The 16,917-nt window shown below is 45.0% G+C and overlaps 1 protein-coding gene across 1 annotated transcript in view; it reads right to left on the bottom strand.

Annotated features, from left to right (window-relative positions):
• The window catches only part of afg1lb (AFG1 like ATPase b), a gene marked incomplete at its 5' end in the record, with an annotated part of 97,013 nt that overhangs the window by 75,436 nt on the left and 4,660 nt on the right, over window positions 1-16,917 (bottom strand). The window contains one exon of the mRNA XM_084314282.1: window positions 15,994-16,319. Coding sequence (XP_084170408.1) covers window positions 15,994-16,319 — 326 coding nt within the window. The remainder of the gene's footprint in view (window positions 1-15,993; window positions 16,320-16,917) is intronic.

Here is a 16,917-nt window from a genome sequence, read left to right as displayed (position 1 = left end):
CGGCTGCCATGTGGGGCCGCGCACATCGATAACAGCGCCGGTTGGACTTTATCCATTGGCTCACTTCTTCTGCATTCATCTTTGTGAATGTGTCACATTGTGACAGCCAGTGTTCTTTCTCACAGTAGGGACACGCTATCTTCCACTTCTCCTTCCTCGAGGGGGTGCTGTGACTCTTACTGCTCGGTACTGACTCTGATTGGTGCATGACAGTCACCGATCTTCTTCCATCATTTATTCTCCTGGGTCCCTCTCTGGAGCTTGGCGTGCTCCGCCCGAAGGTGTCCAGTCGTAAGCTGCTGACCTCTCTCGCCAGGAAGTCGGCCAGATCAAGGAGGGATGGCTCGGGGCCGTCGGGATCTCGGTAGTCCCTCTGCCGCCGAAAGCGCTCCTGTCTTGCGGGTGGCAGCTTCTCCAAAATCCTCTCAACGTTAGAGTTGGCGTACAGCTCATGCCTGCCCTTCTCCCGTTGAGCTCCCAGCATCCCCACCAGGGACTGCACTTTGATTGACAGGTCATCTAGTGAGCGATTGTCTGTGGCTGGGGGTAGGCGGTCAATATGCCTTATCTCCTGGATTACGTAATCCCATATACGTCCATATCTTTGATCCAGCGCTGCAAGGGCCGCTGTGTATGGGGTCGAGGAGGTAGCATAGGCTAGCGCTATATTGTGTGCTCGCTGTACTTTCAGGTGCTTCAATAATATTGCATACTTGTGGCGTTCATCAATGACATCCACCAGCATTGTCTCTAAGCACATCCGGAGCTCCGTGTACTGTGCTCGACTCTCATAGACGAAGTCTGGGATTGATGGCGTGGCGTTGTATGACGCCGTGGATGGCGAATACATCGGCGAGCGTTGGGGGGGAGACCTCCTGGGCAAGTCCCCTCTTGCGCCTCGCTGTGGGCCGGTACTGGCAGGGTACCATGGCCCGCTGGTCCAGGTACTGTTCCTCGGGGCTGGTCGTGCGTCGTGCTCACCCGTAAATAGAGTCGGGGGTCTGTAGCGCAGCGCCACGGGGGTATAGCCTGGACTGTATGGGACCTCCTGGTCCGGTGGAGTACTGTGCCGTCGTCGGGCTTGGTTCTCCTCTTCTCCCTCTTCTTCTTCTATCAAATCTTCCAGATCTTGTAATCGTTTATTTAGCTTCTCCGCAGTGTAGGCCGCTCCTTCCTTGTAGCTGGGTCTCGCTTGGGCCGGTATGGGAAGGGGGTCTGCGGGGGGTCTAGACTCGGTCTGTTGGTCAAGTTCAGGGTCGCTTGCTCGTTGCGGTGACGCTGCTCTTGACTGCTGTCTCGACGAGTTCCTTGAGCCCCTGGCGGAGGGAGAGGGAGTTGTCCCTTTGATCAGCTGCTCTATTAGTTGCGCTTGTAGTCTGTCGCGCTCTGCGTCTCTTTGGGCACCGGCAGCGGTGCGCTGGGCGTCGGCGCGGTCTCTTGCCATATTCTCTTCCATCTGGAAGCGTCTCATCTCCAGACTTGTGCGCTGTTCTTCGCTCCGTTGCTGTGCTTGGAGGTGTTCGCGCTCACTGGTCGCCTGGGCTTGGAGACGTTCGCGCTCGCTAAGCGTCTGTGCTTGGAGCCGATCGTGTTCGGTAGAGGCTGTCAGGCTGACGAGGAACGCCTGTTGTAGTATCCTCTCCGCTTCGCTGGGGGAAGGCGGTAATGGAGGTGAGCCGCTCTTGCGTGAACCGCTCCTGGGGGTACTCGTTGGGGAGTCCTGGAGCTCTAGTTCCTCGGCGCTCTCCTCTTCTTCTTCCGTGCAGAGTTCTCTCTCTGTAGGGTTGTCTTCCTCCCGGGGCGTGTCGGGGACTACTTCTTTAGTAGTGGCGGGGGGTAAAGGCATGTCAATTCCCTCCTGGTCTCCACCGTGGGCTTGGTCAGTTACATTAGGACCTACTAGGGCCTCTGTGGTCGGGGAAACCTGGTCGTTAAGGTCAGACATAATTTTACTTTCTACTTTTACTACGTTTACCGTTTGTCGAAGGCTAGGTAGTTGACTGACAGTGTAAGCCTCTAAGTACTGAGGTGTCTGTCGTCTGCGCCGCGGGCGTTCTAGGTTAGGAGGATCGTTTCGTGGAGTGTTCATCATAGGCCATTTCGATATTAATAACACTATATTAATATTACACTAGTTACCATCCGGCTCGAAGGACCAATTGTAGCTGAGGGGTACAATTCCCTGACTGTATTGTTAGATATGATATTTAATACCACTACCTCATGTACTTTAACTTCTGGCCACCCAGTACAAGATATAAGTATGATGAACACTTTCCCACCTGATGAAACGAACCAACACAAATGGACCAAATCGAATATTTAATACAGCAAAGGGTGTACACAATATTCACTTAATTACATTTATGATTTGAAATGTTAAGTATGCACTTTTATGGCAAATGAGTATTCGTAGGTAAATCAACATTGAATGTCCAATCTCTGGTTGCGCAGGGAGTAAGTATACAACCTGGAATATTTAGGAAACGATAGCGATAGTACTTGAATAATTATAGCTGGATACACTAAGGGGGGGGGGGGGTCCCGCTGGTTGTAAGACAGTAGGAGGGGGGGGTTAGAGAAGTCGCTGGCGGTATCCCATCTGGCTGACGGTGTCTTGGGAGAATCCAAAGTCTTAGACCCAGTGCCCACAGAACCTGGGGCCGTAGACGAACACAGCTGGACCCTCTGTGGAACGGTATCTGCCGGTCCACAACGGAGAGACGTGGTGCGACCTCACGTGTAGAGCGCCGCCTCACCTGTAGTCCTCTCCGGGGGGGTAATTCCAACACTCGACAGTGTTGGCCTTTATCCATGGAATAATCAAAGCACATAAAGCATAATCCAAGAGCCGTGGAAGGCTCGCCGTCGTCGGGTAGAGTAATCCAATATACAGGTCCAGTCGCTCTTGACCCGGAGCTCCTCGGATGCAATCACCACTAGGGGTCTGACCAGCCTGGATAAGCGTCCAGATAACGTCAGGAACGATGGGGGTACTGATAACTGTAGAACTCTAACCGAACGATGCACCATACATAAATAGACTATTATTAGCTTAATAGAATACGTCCAACTCGACGGTATGGTGCCAAACTATGACCATTCAACTATTAATCTACACGATATCTCAATGCCTATTCTGGGCCAAGTAGGCCCTACTACACCGCACGTGCTTCGTGGGGAGGCTTTTGCGTCTGTCACTCTGTTGGAGGGTAAAGAACTGGACTAAAAGAAAGTTCTACTTTACGAGCGTCATATATATATGCGCTATGAACAAATAGTACCACACGTATTTCGCCCGGCATATTACTGCGCGGGACCGGGGGCTGCCTCGACATGTTAGGCGGCACGATTGAACTTGAACCTAGGAGTATGGCAACCTGGCGCCAGGTTCTAGTCCAATGGTAGAATGAAACTATTATGGGCTGTTTAGTAGAAACGGGGATATTCAATGCATATTGTACAAGGAATATAAAGGGGATATCAAACGATATACAAATACAATTAAATATATATATATAAATAAATATACATATTCGGTTTAATCTGATCCTTCACAACACACAGAGAAGAAAAAGGTATCTTCTTGTCTAACTCCAGGGTAGATGGCAAATAAGCTAATTTCCCAAAATGGAGTTTTCCTTTAAGCCAGGCATTTTTATAGGGCAAATTAAGCTGTTACTTTGATTTACTTAAAAATGTTACGTCAAGGGCTTCCACGCAACTGAGACTTAAAAGTAACTTAACTTGATTATGTATTTTTAATCAGTTAATTTGTGTTCTTATACTTAACATGGTTCAACTAATGCAAGTTAAATTAGTTGAATGTATGAATAATCCATACAAATTAACGAACCTAGTTAAGTTACATGTACTCAATTCACTCATGTATAATTTATTTTATTTCATTGAGTCCATATTAAGAAATAAAGTTAAGTTACATTTACTCAATTCACTCATGTATAATTTAGTTTTCATTGAGTCCATATTAAGAAATAAAGTTAAGTTACATTTACTCTATTCACTCATGTATAATTTATTTGATTTAATTGAGTCCATATTAAGAAATAAAGTTAAGTTACATTTACTCAACACAGTTGTGTGGAAAAAGTTGACGTAACATTTTTAAGTAAATCCAAAGATTTATTTTTTTTGAGTGCAGGGTGCACTGCATCCCTGCCCGAGCCCGACGGGGCCCTACCCGACCCGACGGGTTCGGGCTGGGTAGGGCTTTGTTTTTAAATAAATAATTCGGGCTCGGCCGGGCCGGGCAGCGCCCTCTTTTTTTATTTTATTTTTTATTGCGCGCGCGCGCCTCACGCTGCTTTCACTTTCTGTTTTGCGCCAGATGTCATCAGAGATCAGAGAGTCAGAGCCTCGTGTCTCTGAGTCAAGATGGATAAGTTAACAGATAAAATAGTAAAGGGAATTAGGGAAAGGGAGAGCTTTTTTGGAAACATTTGGATGTAATTACCGCAGGGAGAATTCGAGGACAGTAGAACAGTGCTGAAGGACATCAACGGTGGATGGTGAACAAATGAACAGCAGACCGAAGTGGTTCAATTGTTGTTTGAAGTTGGAATATAGCCAGTTGGCAAACGTTTTAATTTGTTCTTGGATGTAGCAGCCGGTTGGCGAAGTTTTGTTAACGTTATTCAACGCAAGACGTTTTTGTTGCTGACGTCAACAGCGTGGCGAGTCCTGATTTATTTGATATATAATTGGCTGCTGGTCGAGTTTTTTCTGTATGCTTTTGTGTCATGATGACATTAATGTTTTAGTCTGTGTCTGCCAGTACCTCTGTATACTCGCGACATCGAGTTTTTTTACTGATTGTGACGAGGCACCGTGTGAGTCAGTCTAACGCGCGTGCTGGGAAATGGAAATAGACGGCATTCTAATAAGAAAGACGCGAAACAGGCTATATAATGCTTGTTAGTTTTCAGCGTGATATGCGTTATTTAGGTAGACCTATTGGACATTTTAGTTTTTGTTTATTTATTAAGTTAATATATAAACAGTGTTTCGAATATTTAAAACAAAGAATTATTTAATATTTGGCTATATAATATAATGCTTCATTAGTTTTCAGCGCGATATGCGCCTATCTGTTATTTAGGTAGACCTATTGGACATTTTCGTTTTTGTTTATTTATTAAGTTCATATAAAACCGTGTATTTAAAACAAATAAAAATTTAAAATAAATTAGTCTAATATATATATATTTTTTTTTTTCGGGGCTTTCACTCTGGCTAGGGCTTCAAATGTTGCATTACAGTCGGGCTTATGCACAGGCTTAATTTCAAGGCCCTTGTAGACCAACACACAAGCCAATTTTTTCTTTTTGGGTCGCCGATGAAATTGAGTCTCTGCGCTTGAGCCATCCCATCGTCCCCCCCCCCCCCCCCCCCCAAGGGCAGCCGGGAGCAGATAGGGGCTGCGGCATGGGTCCGCGCCCCGGGGACCAATCCAAGTGCTTCTGTCCTGTCCGTCTTCGTCAGGGAACGCAACAGCGTTAGCGATCTGTTATGCATGTTTTTTCATTGGGTTTATCTTATCGGGAGGGGAAACCCTTGTGAGCATGGGGAGAACATGCAAACTCCACACAGAAAGGCCTGGGAGATAACCCACCTTGGTACCTGGCAACACGGAAACCTGGTCGCCAAGCCGGAATCGAACCTTGGACCTTCTAGCTGTGAGGCGGCAGTGTTAACCACTACACCACCGTGCCGCCATGATATACTAGGCAGCAAGGTGTTTCTGATCCCAATTCTGATTCAAAAGTAAAGGATGTGGCATCAAGTCCTTGGCAGGGTCAGCAGAGAGTAATGGTGGCCGTCTTGTACGTTTGGAGCTGTTGTTTCGGAAACCTGGAGCGTTTACCCCCTAGATCGGTTCGTTTGGGCATAATATGTGAACACAGCAATCGCACTCGGGTGCGGAACAAAACAAGCGGGCCGAGACCACCTAGAGAGGGTGGTCTCGTGCGCTTCCAATAGAAGCCTGGAGCGGTTTGTATGCAGTGAGAATGCAGTTGACTCAACTCACTTGCCGTACTGTATACTGTGCTTACCTGATGCGTCTTTGGAAGAGAAATTGTTGGGTGAATATGTTGTTGTATGCGTTCATCAGAGCGCGTCTTCTCCTACAAAGGTGTCGACGTGAGGCAGCGCGTCTTCTCATCAGATGCATCAATACATTATTTTCTAATCGTAGCCTTGATGCTTGCTGAAATTTAATATTTTCTTCATAGACTGAACACTGGTATATCAACCAGAGAATGCCAAGTAAAACAATTAACCAAACATGCTGCTGATGCTCCATTTTCGATAATATTTTGTGATTTGTGCATTTGTGAGTTAAGAAAAATCCGAGGGAACTATCAAAAATCGGACCAATGAGAGAACAGTTTGCTCGCATGCGGTGTTTGTTTACAAGTTTTGGTCCGCTGTTAACACAGCCGTGTGAATACAAACGAACCAAGGGGCAAGTGCAACATTGTATCATATTAGTCCCTGAATCAGAAGTTCGGAACAAAGCAAACGAACTACATGTGTGAAAACGCCCTTATATTCTGAGACAATAACCAGAAGGGCTTTTTTCAGAAGCTATATATATATCACATAGCTCAGTAGGATCACCACGGGTACTGTCATAGTAGTAATAATAATAATAATTCATTACATTTATATAGCGCTTTTCTAGACACTCAAAGCGCTCCCCACAATGTAGGGTGGAAATTGCCTCCTTCACCACCACTGGTAGCACCCAACCTTGGGCTACGCAGGCTCAATGGCTGCCATACACTGGCACCAGGCACACATCACACTACACAATGGCTGAACGGCTCAGGAGACAGGGATTGATATCAGCCAATTAAGGGGAAGGGGTGATTAGGTGGCCTTGATGTCAGAGACCTGATTGGGAATTTGTGGGAGTTGTTCCACTATTCACTGTCTACGGAGCAGCTCTGGGATGCATCTCTTGAGTTGGCGGTTTTGTCTCTCTGTACAATATTATAAAAATCAGGATCATCAAAGACCAAAACCACCCCAACCACAAATAGTCTGGCGAAAGATTCCATAGCCTCACGGCATGAACCAGCAGGCTCCAGGACAGTTTCTTCTCTCCAAGCGATCAGGCTCATGAACAAATAATGCTAACAGCCTGCTGCCTGCCCAACCATCACTCACACACACACACACACACATATGGATGTAAACATACAAACACAACGCATAACTCCTGTGTTGTTGTCTCCCGATGCTACTCTACACACCCCTTTTATCGCTTATATTCATTACCTGTATTTCTTATCCTAATTCATTGATGTTGTCGCTGCATGGTCGAGGAACCAAGATGCTGCAAAAAGTACATTTTGATGTGACATTAAAGAATCTGAATCTAAAAACGGCATATCCATGACTAACGGTTACAAAAAAGAAATCCAACGATAAAGACAACACAGACGGATGTAGACTCAGTAGACGGCGAATGATAAATATCGGGAGATATTTGTCCGGCCCTGTTCTACGAGGAGAAATCCACAGTCCAGGTCTCACTTGAATAGGGAGGATCCCTCGGAAACAAAGCCCCATTGTTACTCGACCACCCGCAAAAACATGCCACATTGGGTCAATATTAAGTCAAGTGTACTCCTCGCAGACTTGGTCAGTTAGCGGAGGACAATGGCGGCACTTTCACAGAGGAAAAGAACAGACACCGAGAGGACAGCAGTATGACCTGATTTAAAACCAGAATAATTGCATAAGAACTTCAGTCAATGTGTGCGTGAGTGTGTGCGTGTGTGTGTGTGTGTGTGTGTGTGTGTGTGTGTGTGTGTGTGTGTGTGTGTGTGTGTGTGTGTGTGTGTGTGTGAGTGTGTGTGTGTGAGTGTGTGAGAGGGAGAGAGAGAGACACTGAGACATACGGTTGTTGAAGAAGAGGAGGAGGAGGAGGAGGGGGGGGGGGGGGGGGGGGTGTTGACAGCCTAAAACCAAAGTATTTGTCCGAGTCCAGAATCAAAAGCAAAAGGGACAAGAATGCCACAGACAATGGGGATCCCCTCATTACTGCACAGGGACGGTGAGAGAGGGAGAGGGGTGCCGGGACCATCCCAGCAGGAGGTCTGTCCTGCTGCCTTCCAAAAATCTCTCCCTGGCCTTGTGTCTGTGCCAGCCAACTCCCAAACTCCCACCCCCAGATATTACACATTCAGCTCCCCTGACCTAAAAACAACAGCCCCTCCCTCCCTCCAACACACACTATAGGCTACTTCCCAGACCCTATATACCCTCTCTGTGACCTGAACTTTGTGCCCTTCATCAGCATAAACCGGGGTACAGTGTGGTGGATCCACTGAAGTGCCCCCATATGCGAGACGTCAATGGGGCTTTATGACAGAATGAGAGTTCCAGATGCCTCACTGTAAAAGGCTTAAAAACAAAAGCCATGTCATGTACACAGACAAAGACGCCCTGCTATGTGTGAGTATGTGGGCGAGGCCTCATAGGACCATATGTAGCCCAGGCCTTCACTTCGCTGTAAGCTGAACATCGAACTAGTAAACAATTTCCACCATCACTGGGAAAAGAAAGGGGAAAGTGAGCATGGGATGGAATCCGATTGACCCATCTCGAACCCCGCCCTCTTTTCTTCCTCCAACTGTTGCTTCCCTAGGACGACGTACAACTCTGGCACACATTTGTCTGCTTGGTATGTGCCTCGGCTCTAACGTTTTGAACGCTTTAGTATTTATTTACCGTGTCACGAAAGCTATCACTCTCAACTACAGTACACCGCCAGGTCGGAGTCCTTATCGAGAAAACGGACTATAGTTTGTCCGAGGGAAGCGACAGTTGTGATTGGAGGATCAAGAAAAGAGGGTGGGGTTTGAGATACATCCAATGGAAAAAGAATGACTCAACCAGCAGCGTCAGCTGGACCACAATTCATCATCATCTAATAGGCGCTGTGTTCACTATGTTAAAAAGGTGTTTTCTCCAAAGCACAACACCGTAAGATTTCATAAAGGCAAGGCAAATGTCAGTAATGTTTGAATCAAGTAACTAGACTGATTGCAATGCTTTGTTAAAGGAACACGCCAACATTTTGGGAAATTAGCGTACCGTCTTCTCCAGAGAGAGACAAGAAGATAGATACCAGTTTCCTCTCTGTGCGTTCAGTAGAAAGCTATCTGGCTGCATGTTAGCCTAGCTTAGTACAATGAATGGAAGCGGACATGGCCGGTTAGCCTTTGGGAGAGATGTTAGTTGGACAATGCCTAGGCTAACTGGCCCCGTCCCGTGCTGAGGGTGGTGTTGGCATTCGTGCCTTCATCATACAGTGGCAGGAGTTGGCCGGGCTTGACGGCTTGTACTCAACCCATTGCTAAGAAATGTCTGGCCCCATGTGGCGTGGGGCTGTAATCCTTTGCCTAGAAGACTTAAGCGTGGGAAGGGGACTAACCAACTCCACCAACTGCTTGGGCCAATCACCCACCCAGCCATAATAAATTATTACAGAATCCGAAACCAGAACAAAGCAATCCCACCTGAATCAAGCATGCTACCCTACCAGTAGGAGATAAATTAGTTCCTTGGGCCAAACCCTGAGAGAAGCCCAAGGGAGGAAAAGCCTGCTGCAGTTCAAGTCCAAGACCAGAATAGGATGCTGGAATGTGAGAACTCTACATCAAGCAGGAAAGCTAGCACAACTAGCAAAGGAGATGAGAAGATACAATGTCAGTGTAATGGGAGTTAGTGAGTGTAGCTGGAACACCTTTGGGGAAGTTACTACAGCCACAGGAGGAGGTTTCTGTATTCGGGGAGGGAGAATGAAGAGGATCCACATATGCAAGGGCCTAATTCTCTCTAAAGATGCTGCAAGAAGCCTCCTTGGTTGGGAACCAGTTTCTGAACGGATAATCACTGCCAGGTTTTTATCCAAGGGTCGAAACATCACCATCATTCAGTGCTAATGCACCGACAAACTCGGCTGAAACTGAAGAAAAGGAGACGTTTTACCAACAACTGCAAGCGAAGGTGCAGAAGACCCCAAGGAGAGACATCCAGATAATCATGGGAGATATGAATGCCAAGGTTGGAAGGGACAACAGGCACTGGAAGAACACCATGGGAACAGAAGGTCTCGGAGAAATGAACGAGAATGGAACCCTCCTTGCGGACTTCTGCACTTTTAATGAACTAATCAATCGGAGGGACTTTATTCCCACACAAGCCCACACACAAAGCTACATGGATCTCCCCCGATCTAAACACAGAGAACCAGATCAGATATAGCAGTAACAAGAAAATGGAGAAAACGACTCTTAGATGTTAGGGTAAAGACGAGGGGAGCAGACATTGACTCTGACCATCACCTGCTGATAGGAGAGTTTAGACTCAAACTAGCTGTAAGGAAAAGGTAAGAAAGTAGGGCATAGAATCAGAAAACTAAGGGATCACCAGGTTAGGCATGAAGCGGGGCTTACACTTAAAAACAGATTTCAAGTACTAGCAGAAACAGGAGATGTTGAGGAACAGGGGAAGCTGCAAGAAGGCCCTCATTGACACTTGTGAACAGGTTTTGGGCTATAGGAAAGGTGAAAGAAAAGACTGGATTGCAGATGACACCTGGCAAGACATAGAGGAAAGGAAGAACCTTAAAAATAAGTGCAATAGGGAACCAGATATGACAAAGAAAGAAAAATGGAGGCAAGAATACCAACAAAAGAGCAGGGTAGTGAAGAAGAAGACGAGAAGGGACAAGAGAAGATATGTTGACAACCTAGCATGTGAGGAAGAAGTAGGGCTGGGCGATATGGCCTCTAAAGGATATCGCGATATTTTTTTACTATATCACGATACACAATATACTGTATATTGCGATATCTTGACATTTCCTCTAAAGCACTTAAAAATGCTTGATTTAACCCTTTGATGTATACAGTCACGCCAATATGATGATTATAATAGTCCCTGCAACATATGTTTGCATTAAACCATGAAGATGCTTTAAAAAATTATTAAATTAAAAGTTTCTAAAGATTTACTAAGAGTAGTCTACTGGTATATTGTTAGACGTAAACAAAACATTTTTGATAATGCCTGGGGACCATTTGTGTACTTCTTAAAGCATAATACGAATGTTGGGAACTTGCTTCAACAAGAACGGGATTAGGGGGAGTACTGTGGGACAACTCTTATCATTGTGTAAAAACGACAAGAAACACCCTTTACTTAATGTGTAAAACATTTTGGTTGTATTATTATTTATTTATGTTTATTTTTTATTTAAATCTGTATCCTTCCTATGTGAACCTGTTTTTGAAGTTAATTATTATTTTGTGGGGTGGGGTTAGGGGAGGGAGAACGGGGTGAAAATGTTTGCTGAATACTGCTCTGCTGATATACATGTTGTAATTTGCAAACTAAAACCCAATAAATATATTGTTAAAAAAAAAAAAAAAAGAGTAGTCTACTGACACACTAATACTTTTTAAAAATAAGATAATATACTGTAGGACAATTTATATAAAAACTCTTGGGTGCCTAAGACTTTTGCACAGTACCGTTTTATTTTTATTTTTTATTTATATTTATATTCGTGTTTTTTTTAGACATTACAGTAGTGACGAACGTGACATACATACACATATAAACAAAACAGAAAAGAAAAAACGGAACAAAACACCAACAAATATATATATAATAATAAAAAAGATATATATATATAAATAAAAAAAGATGAAATAAAAAGTTCTCAGAGCACTTCATGTTACAGAGTCATTCCTATACAGTGTCCTTGTTTCAGGAGGTGAGAGACGTAGTCAACCGTTCCACGTAAGAGATAAAGGGTTGCCACACCACATCAAATTTCCCACTTTCCCCCGCAAAGTACTGTGTTTTCTATCCACTTTAGCTAAACACACACACACACACACACACACACACACACACACACACACACACACACACACACACACACACACACACACACACACACACACACACACACACACACACACACACACACACACACACACACACACACACACACACACACACACACACACACACACACACACACACACACACACACACACACACACACACACACACACACACACACACACACACACGTCCTAAGTTGCCGTAGTTGATGATGTCACCTCTACGAATTCCAATCTGGCTTCAGAACGTCCCACTCCACTGACACATGCCTCCTCTATTTGAACGACCACATCAAACAAGAGGTGGACGCGGGCAAATACTGCGGCATGGTCATGCTGGACCTACAAAAGGCCTTCGACACTGTCAATCACTCCATTCTGATTGACAAGCTAAAAGCAATTGGTTTTGATAGCTTATCAGTGAGCTCAGCTGGATGCAATCCTACCTGGAGGGGAGAGAACAGATGGTGGAGGTAAACGGTACTCTATCCCCCCCCCCCTCACAGTGAGCTGTGGTGTTCCACAAGGAAGCATACTAGGACCGCTACTCTTCCTAATTTATGCAAATGACATGTCGTCAGCCTGTGACTGCAACTTGTTCCTGTTTGCGGACGACTCAGCCCTGCTGGTCTCTGACAAGAACAAGTTGCAGGTTGAAAAAACCCTCAGCTCGGAACTAGGCAAAATCTGCATATGGCTCGCTGATAACAAACTATCATTACACATGGGCAAAACAGAGTCCATTCTCTTCGGTTCAAATAACGAACTCAGCAAGACCGACGGCTTCTCAGTTGCAGTGGGTGACAATATTGTCAGACGAAATTACCTACCTGGGTTCCATCCTAGAGGCAAATCTTTCCTGTGACAAAATGGCATCCAATGTAATAAAAAAAGTCAACCAACGAACTAGATTCTTGTACCGGATCTCCTCTCTGGTAAACAAGAATACCCTGAAGACTCTGGCAGGAGCACTCATTCAAGGGTACTACGACTATGCGTGCACCTCATGGTACCAAAGCACCTCAAAGGCGCTTAAAACAAAATTACAAACATCACAAAACAAACTGGTCAGACTACTACTTGACCTTACCCCCAGAACCCATCTCACCCCTGCCCACTTTGACAACCTAGGATGGCTTAGAGTAGACGACAGAGTACAGCAACTTGCAATGGGCCTGGTCTACAAGATACACTATACGACTAAGGTACCCATGTACATGTCAAAATACTTCCCAAAGGTCAGTGAATACCACAACCACTACACCAGAGGAAGCTCAACAAATCATGTTAAACCCAGATTCGGCTCAAACAAGGGACTAAATACGTTTCGCAATTATGCCACATCAATGTGGAACGCCCTACCCAAAGCTGTAAAGGAATGTGAATCCCTACCCACATTCAAAACCGCTCTTAAAGAGCACCTACGGGAGGCTGCAATTCGAAACTGGCCACCGTAAATGCCCAAAACCCCCACCACCTCCTAATAGACAGTCTCCTCCCCACCGCATGTATATATTCCCTCCCCGCCGTATGTATATCTCTCTCCCACCCACCCACCCCCTCCTAATGTACAGTCCCCTCCCCATCATATGTATACTCTGTCAGGATCTAGGGGTAACAGTACTGTATATTTGAATACCGGTTATGTCACAAATGTATCAGTACTAAATACCTATGTCCCTATGCCATAAATGTCATGTATGTTGTGTATGTCATAAATGTCTATATGAATTGAAATGGGGGGACCCTTATGGAAACAAGACAAACGTCTTTCTCAGGTCTGCATCCCCTTAACAATTGTGTGTATTGAGCCTTACTGTATTGTACCCATTCTGCAATCTGTTAAATAAAGTTTTCATTCATTCATTCACACCAGGATGTCATTGTCAACACAGAGTTGGAACCTGGAGGAAGCTGCATAAAGTGATATAAAGAAACGAATAGCCAATAAATGTGAAGTTATCTTTGAACCTCTGTTGTCAAGCCTCGTCAATATACCCCCCCCCCCCCCCCTTTCCTCACTAATGGAACTGGTGTCACAGAGTCACGTTAGAAAGTTAGTTAGCTTAGCGGCTAACGTTAGCCAGTTGGTTGCGTCAATTCAATTCAATTGCATGCCATTGAAGGTCCGACCTGGTCTGTGTCTAATGAAATGACAATTGCTTGTCATTGAAGGTCCACGCAGGTCTGTGTCTATAATGAAATGAGAAGAAAGCGCTGCGCTAAAGCAAGTCTTATCTCAGCCGCGGCGGCTTAGAAACTGACGTGACAACATATACTCGATGTTCAGGATATAGTAATTTACTACATCTCATGTAGAACAAGCCGCGATACATCGAGTATACTCGATATATCGCCCAGCCCTAGGCAGAAGTAGCAGCCGGACAGAGGAACATGAAATATCTTTACAGAATCACAAGACAACTAGCGGGGAAGAACAGAACCATTAGCCGACCAGTGAAGAATAAACAGGGACAACTCATCACACAGGAAGCCCAACAGCTGGACCGCTAGAGGGAACACTTCCAGGAACTCCTAAATAGACCTCCCCCAGAAATAACACCAGAGATCAGCAGTGTACCATCAGAAACCTTGAAGGTCAACTGTGGGAGGATATCTAAGGATGAAATAACCAGAGCCATCAAAAAGATTAAGGCTGGAAAAGCACCAGAAGTTGACAACATACCCCCTGATATTCTGAAAGCTGATCCCAAAGCGACCACAGAGGTTCTATACCACCTCCTCAACAAGATCTGGGATACAGAGGTAATCCCAATAGAATGGAGAACGGGCTTAATGGTCACCATTCCTAAAAGAGGAAACCTCAGTGAATGCAACAACTGGAGAGGTATAATGCTCCTGTCAGTCCCTAGCAAGGTTCTTTGTGGGATTATTTTAGATAGGATACAACCAGCCTTAGACGGTCAGTTGAGGAAAGAGCAAGCCGGTTTTAGGAAGGATAGCTACCACCATCAAAAGGAGAAAGTGGAACTGGATAGGGCATACCATTAGGAAGGACTCAAACAACATCACTAGACAGGCCTTGGACTACAACCCGCAGGGGAAGAGGAAAGCCGGTAGGCCGAGAAACACCTGGAGACGTTCCACACTCCAAGACCTAAAGAACATCGGACTGAGCTGGCAAGAAGCAAAGGCCCTGGCCCAAAAGAGAGTGAGATGGAGAGCTCTGGTGGACGCCCTATGCCCCCCAACAGGGTAGAGAGGATTAAGTCAAGTAAGTCAGGCTAACCGGCCATGTCCGCTTCCATTCATTGTGCTAAGCTAGGCTAACGTGCAGCCAGATAGCTTTCTACTGAACGCACAGAGAGAAAACAGGTATCTATCTTCTTGTCTCACTCTGGACGATAAGCTAATTTCCCAAAATGTTGGCGTGTTCCTTTAACTAGGATACAGTAAGAAAAAGCCAGAAACCACTTGCCAACAGAGTCCTAGTGAGGCCTAGAAATGGTAAATGGACTACATTTACAGTATATAGTACATTTATATTTGTCCAAAGCGCTTTACAACTTCTGCCTCACATTCACCCATTCACTGATACATTCATACACCGACCATGCAAGGTGCCAAACTGCTCATCGGGAGCAGTTAAGGGTTAAGTGTCTTGCTCAAGGACACTTTGACGCTCTGCTGGAAGGAGCTGGAATTGAACCAGCAACCTTCTGATTACTAGACGACCGCTCTACCTCCTAAGCCACTGTCACCCCGCCTATAGTTAGTTTGAAGACTGAAAAAGCTTTCTAATGAATGAGCTACATTGGTTCATACTGTTATTTTACATGTACAATGTAGTGCTGTTATATGGTCCGTCCAATATATACGTATATCAAATCCTAATAATGGATAGTGAACGAAGAGTTGTTAGTGACATGAATTAGTGAAGGATAGGTGGTTTATAAACTCCTCAAAGTGTAGATTATTCATAAACGTAAAAGGAACTGTTGACGTAAAACCAATGGGGTCGGTGTGCCGTGTCACATCACGCTTACAACATTTGTCCGGCAAAATCTTTTGCTCGTACCTTTTCAGAAGAAGCACCACCTTGGTTTTGAGTTTTGCTCGACGTTGAGTCTTGTCCTTCTTGTAGTTTGGCACCACCATGGTTCGGCTTCACCTGCGGCTCGGGTGGGGTCAAGTAGATCCTGTTACAATACCCCTTCAGGGTCCTCTGCAGTTGTCCTAGCTGCTGTAGGACACCTCTTTGCTGCCCGTCCTCCTTCAGCGAGCCACGGTGGATGAGACTGTCATAGTGGTCAATAGCCTCACTGGAGACGCGGGTATCCGAGGCTGGGGAGCTGGCGGGGCGGGATGTCGATGCAGATGAATTGCCTGCGCTTGTGGTGTAACCTGATGAATTGACAGTCAGAGCTGAAAACATCACATCACATCTATATCATCCGTGCCTTATTTTTTTCTACTTTATTTCTCTTTTTTAAGATTCTTTATTTTGGCATTAAACATTTTCTTAATATTGCGATTTTAGTTTAAGTCTACTTGTGATTTTGTGTGATGGGTGGACAAGCAAACAAGTAAGATTTTCATTGTACGGTGTAACGGTCTGTTTAACTGTTCATGTGACAAATAAATATCTTGAATCTTGAACCTTGAATAATTTATTATCCAACGCATACGATTTAGCCTAATAATATTAATGTTAATACATTTGCAACATATATGGGTGTCTGATAATGATAATGAATGAGCTACCTAGATAGAATTGAATTGAAAATGGGGGACCCTGATGTAAACAAGACGAAAGTATTTCTCTGGTCTGCAACTCTTTAACAATTGTGTGTATTGAGCTGTACTGTACTGTACCCATTCTGCAATCTGTTAATTAACATTTTCAATCAATCAATCAAACCTTGATTTTAGATTAGATTATATTCAAATGTATAGTCATTATACAGCACAAGTAGCTACAGTACAACAAAAATGCAAATGT

Source organism: Notolepis coatsorum (assembly GCF_963971535.1).
Source record: "Notolepis coatsorum genome assembly, chromosome: 5".
NCBI classification, from domain to species: Eukaryota; Metazoa; Chordata; class Actinopteri; order Aulopiformes; family Paralepididae; genus Notolepis; species Notolepis coatsorum.
This window is presented reverse-complemented; position numbering and strand designations above follow the sequence as displayed.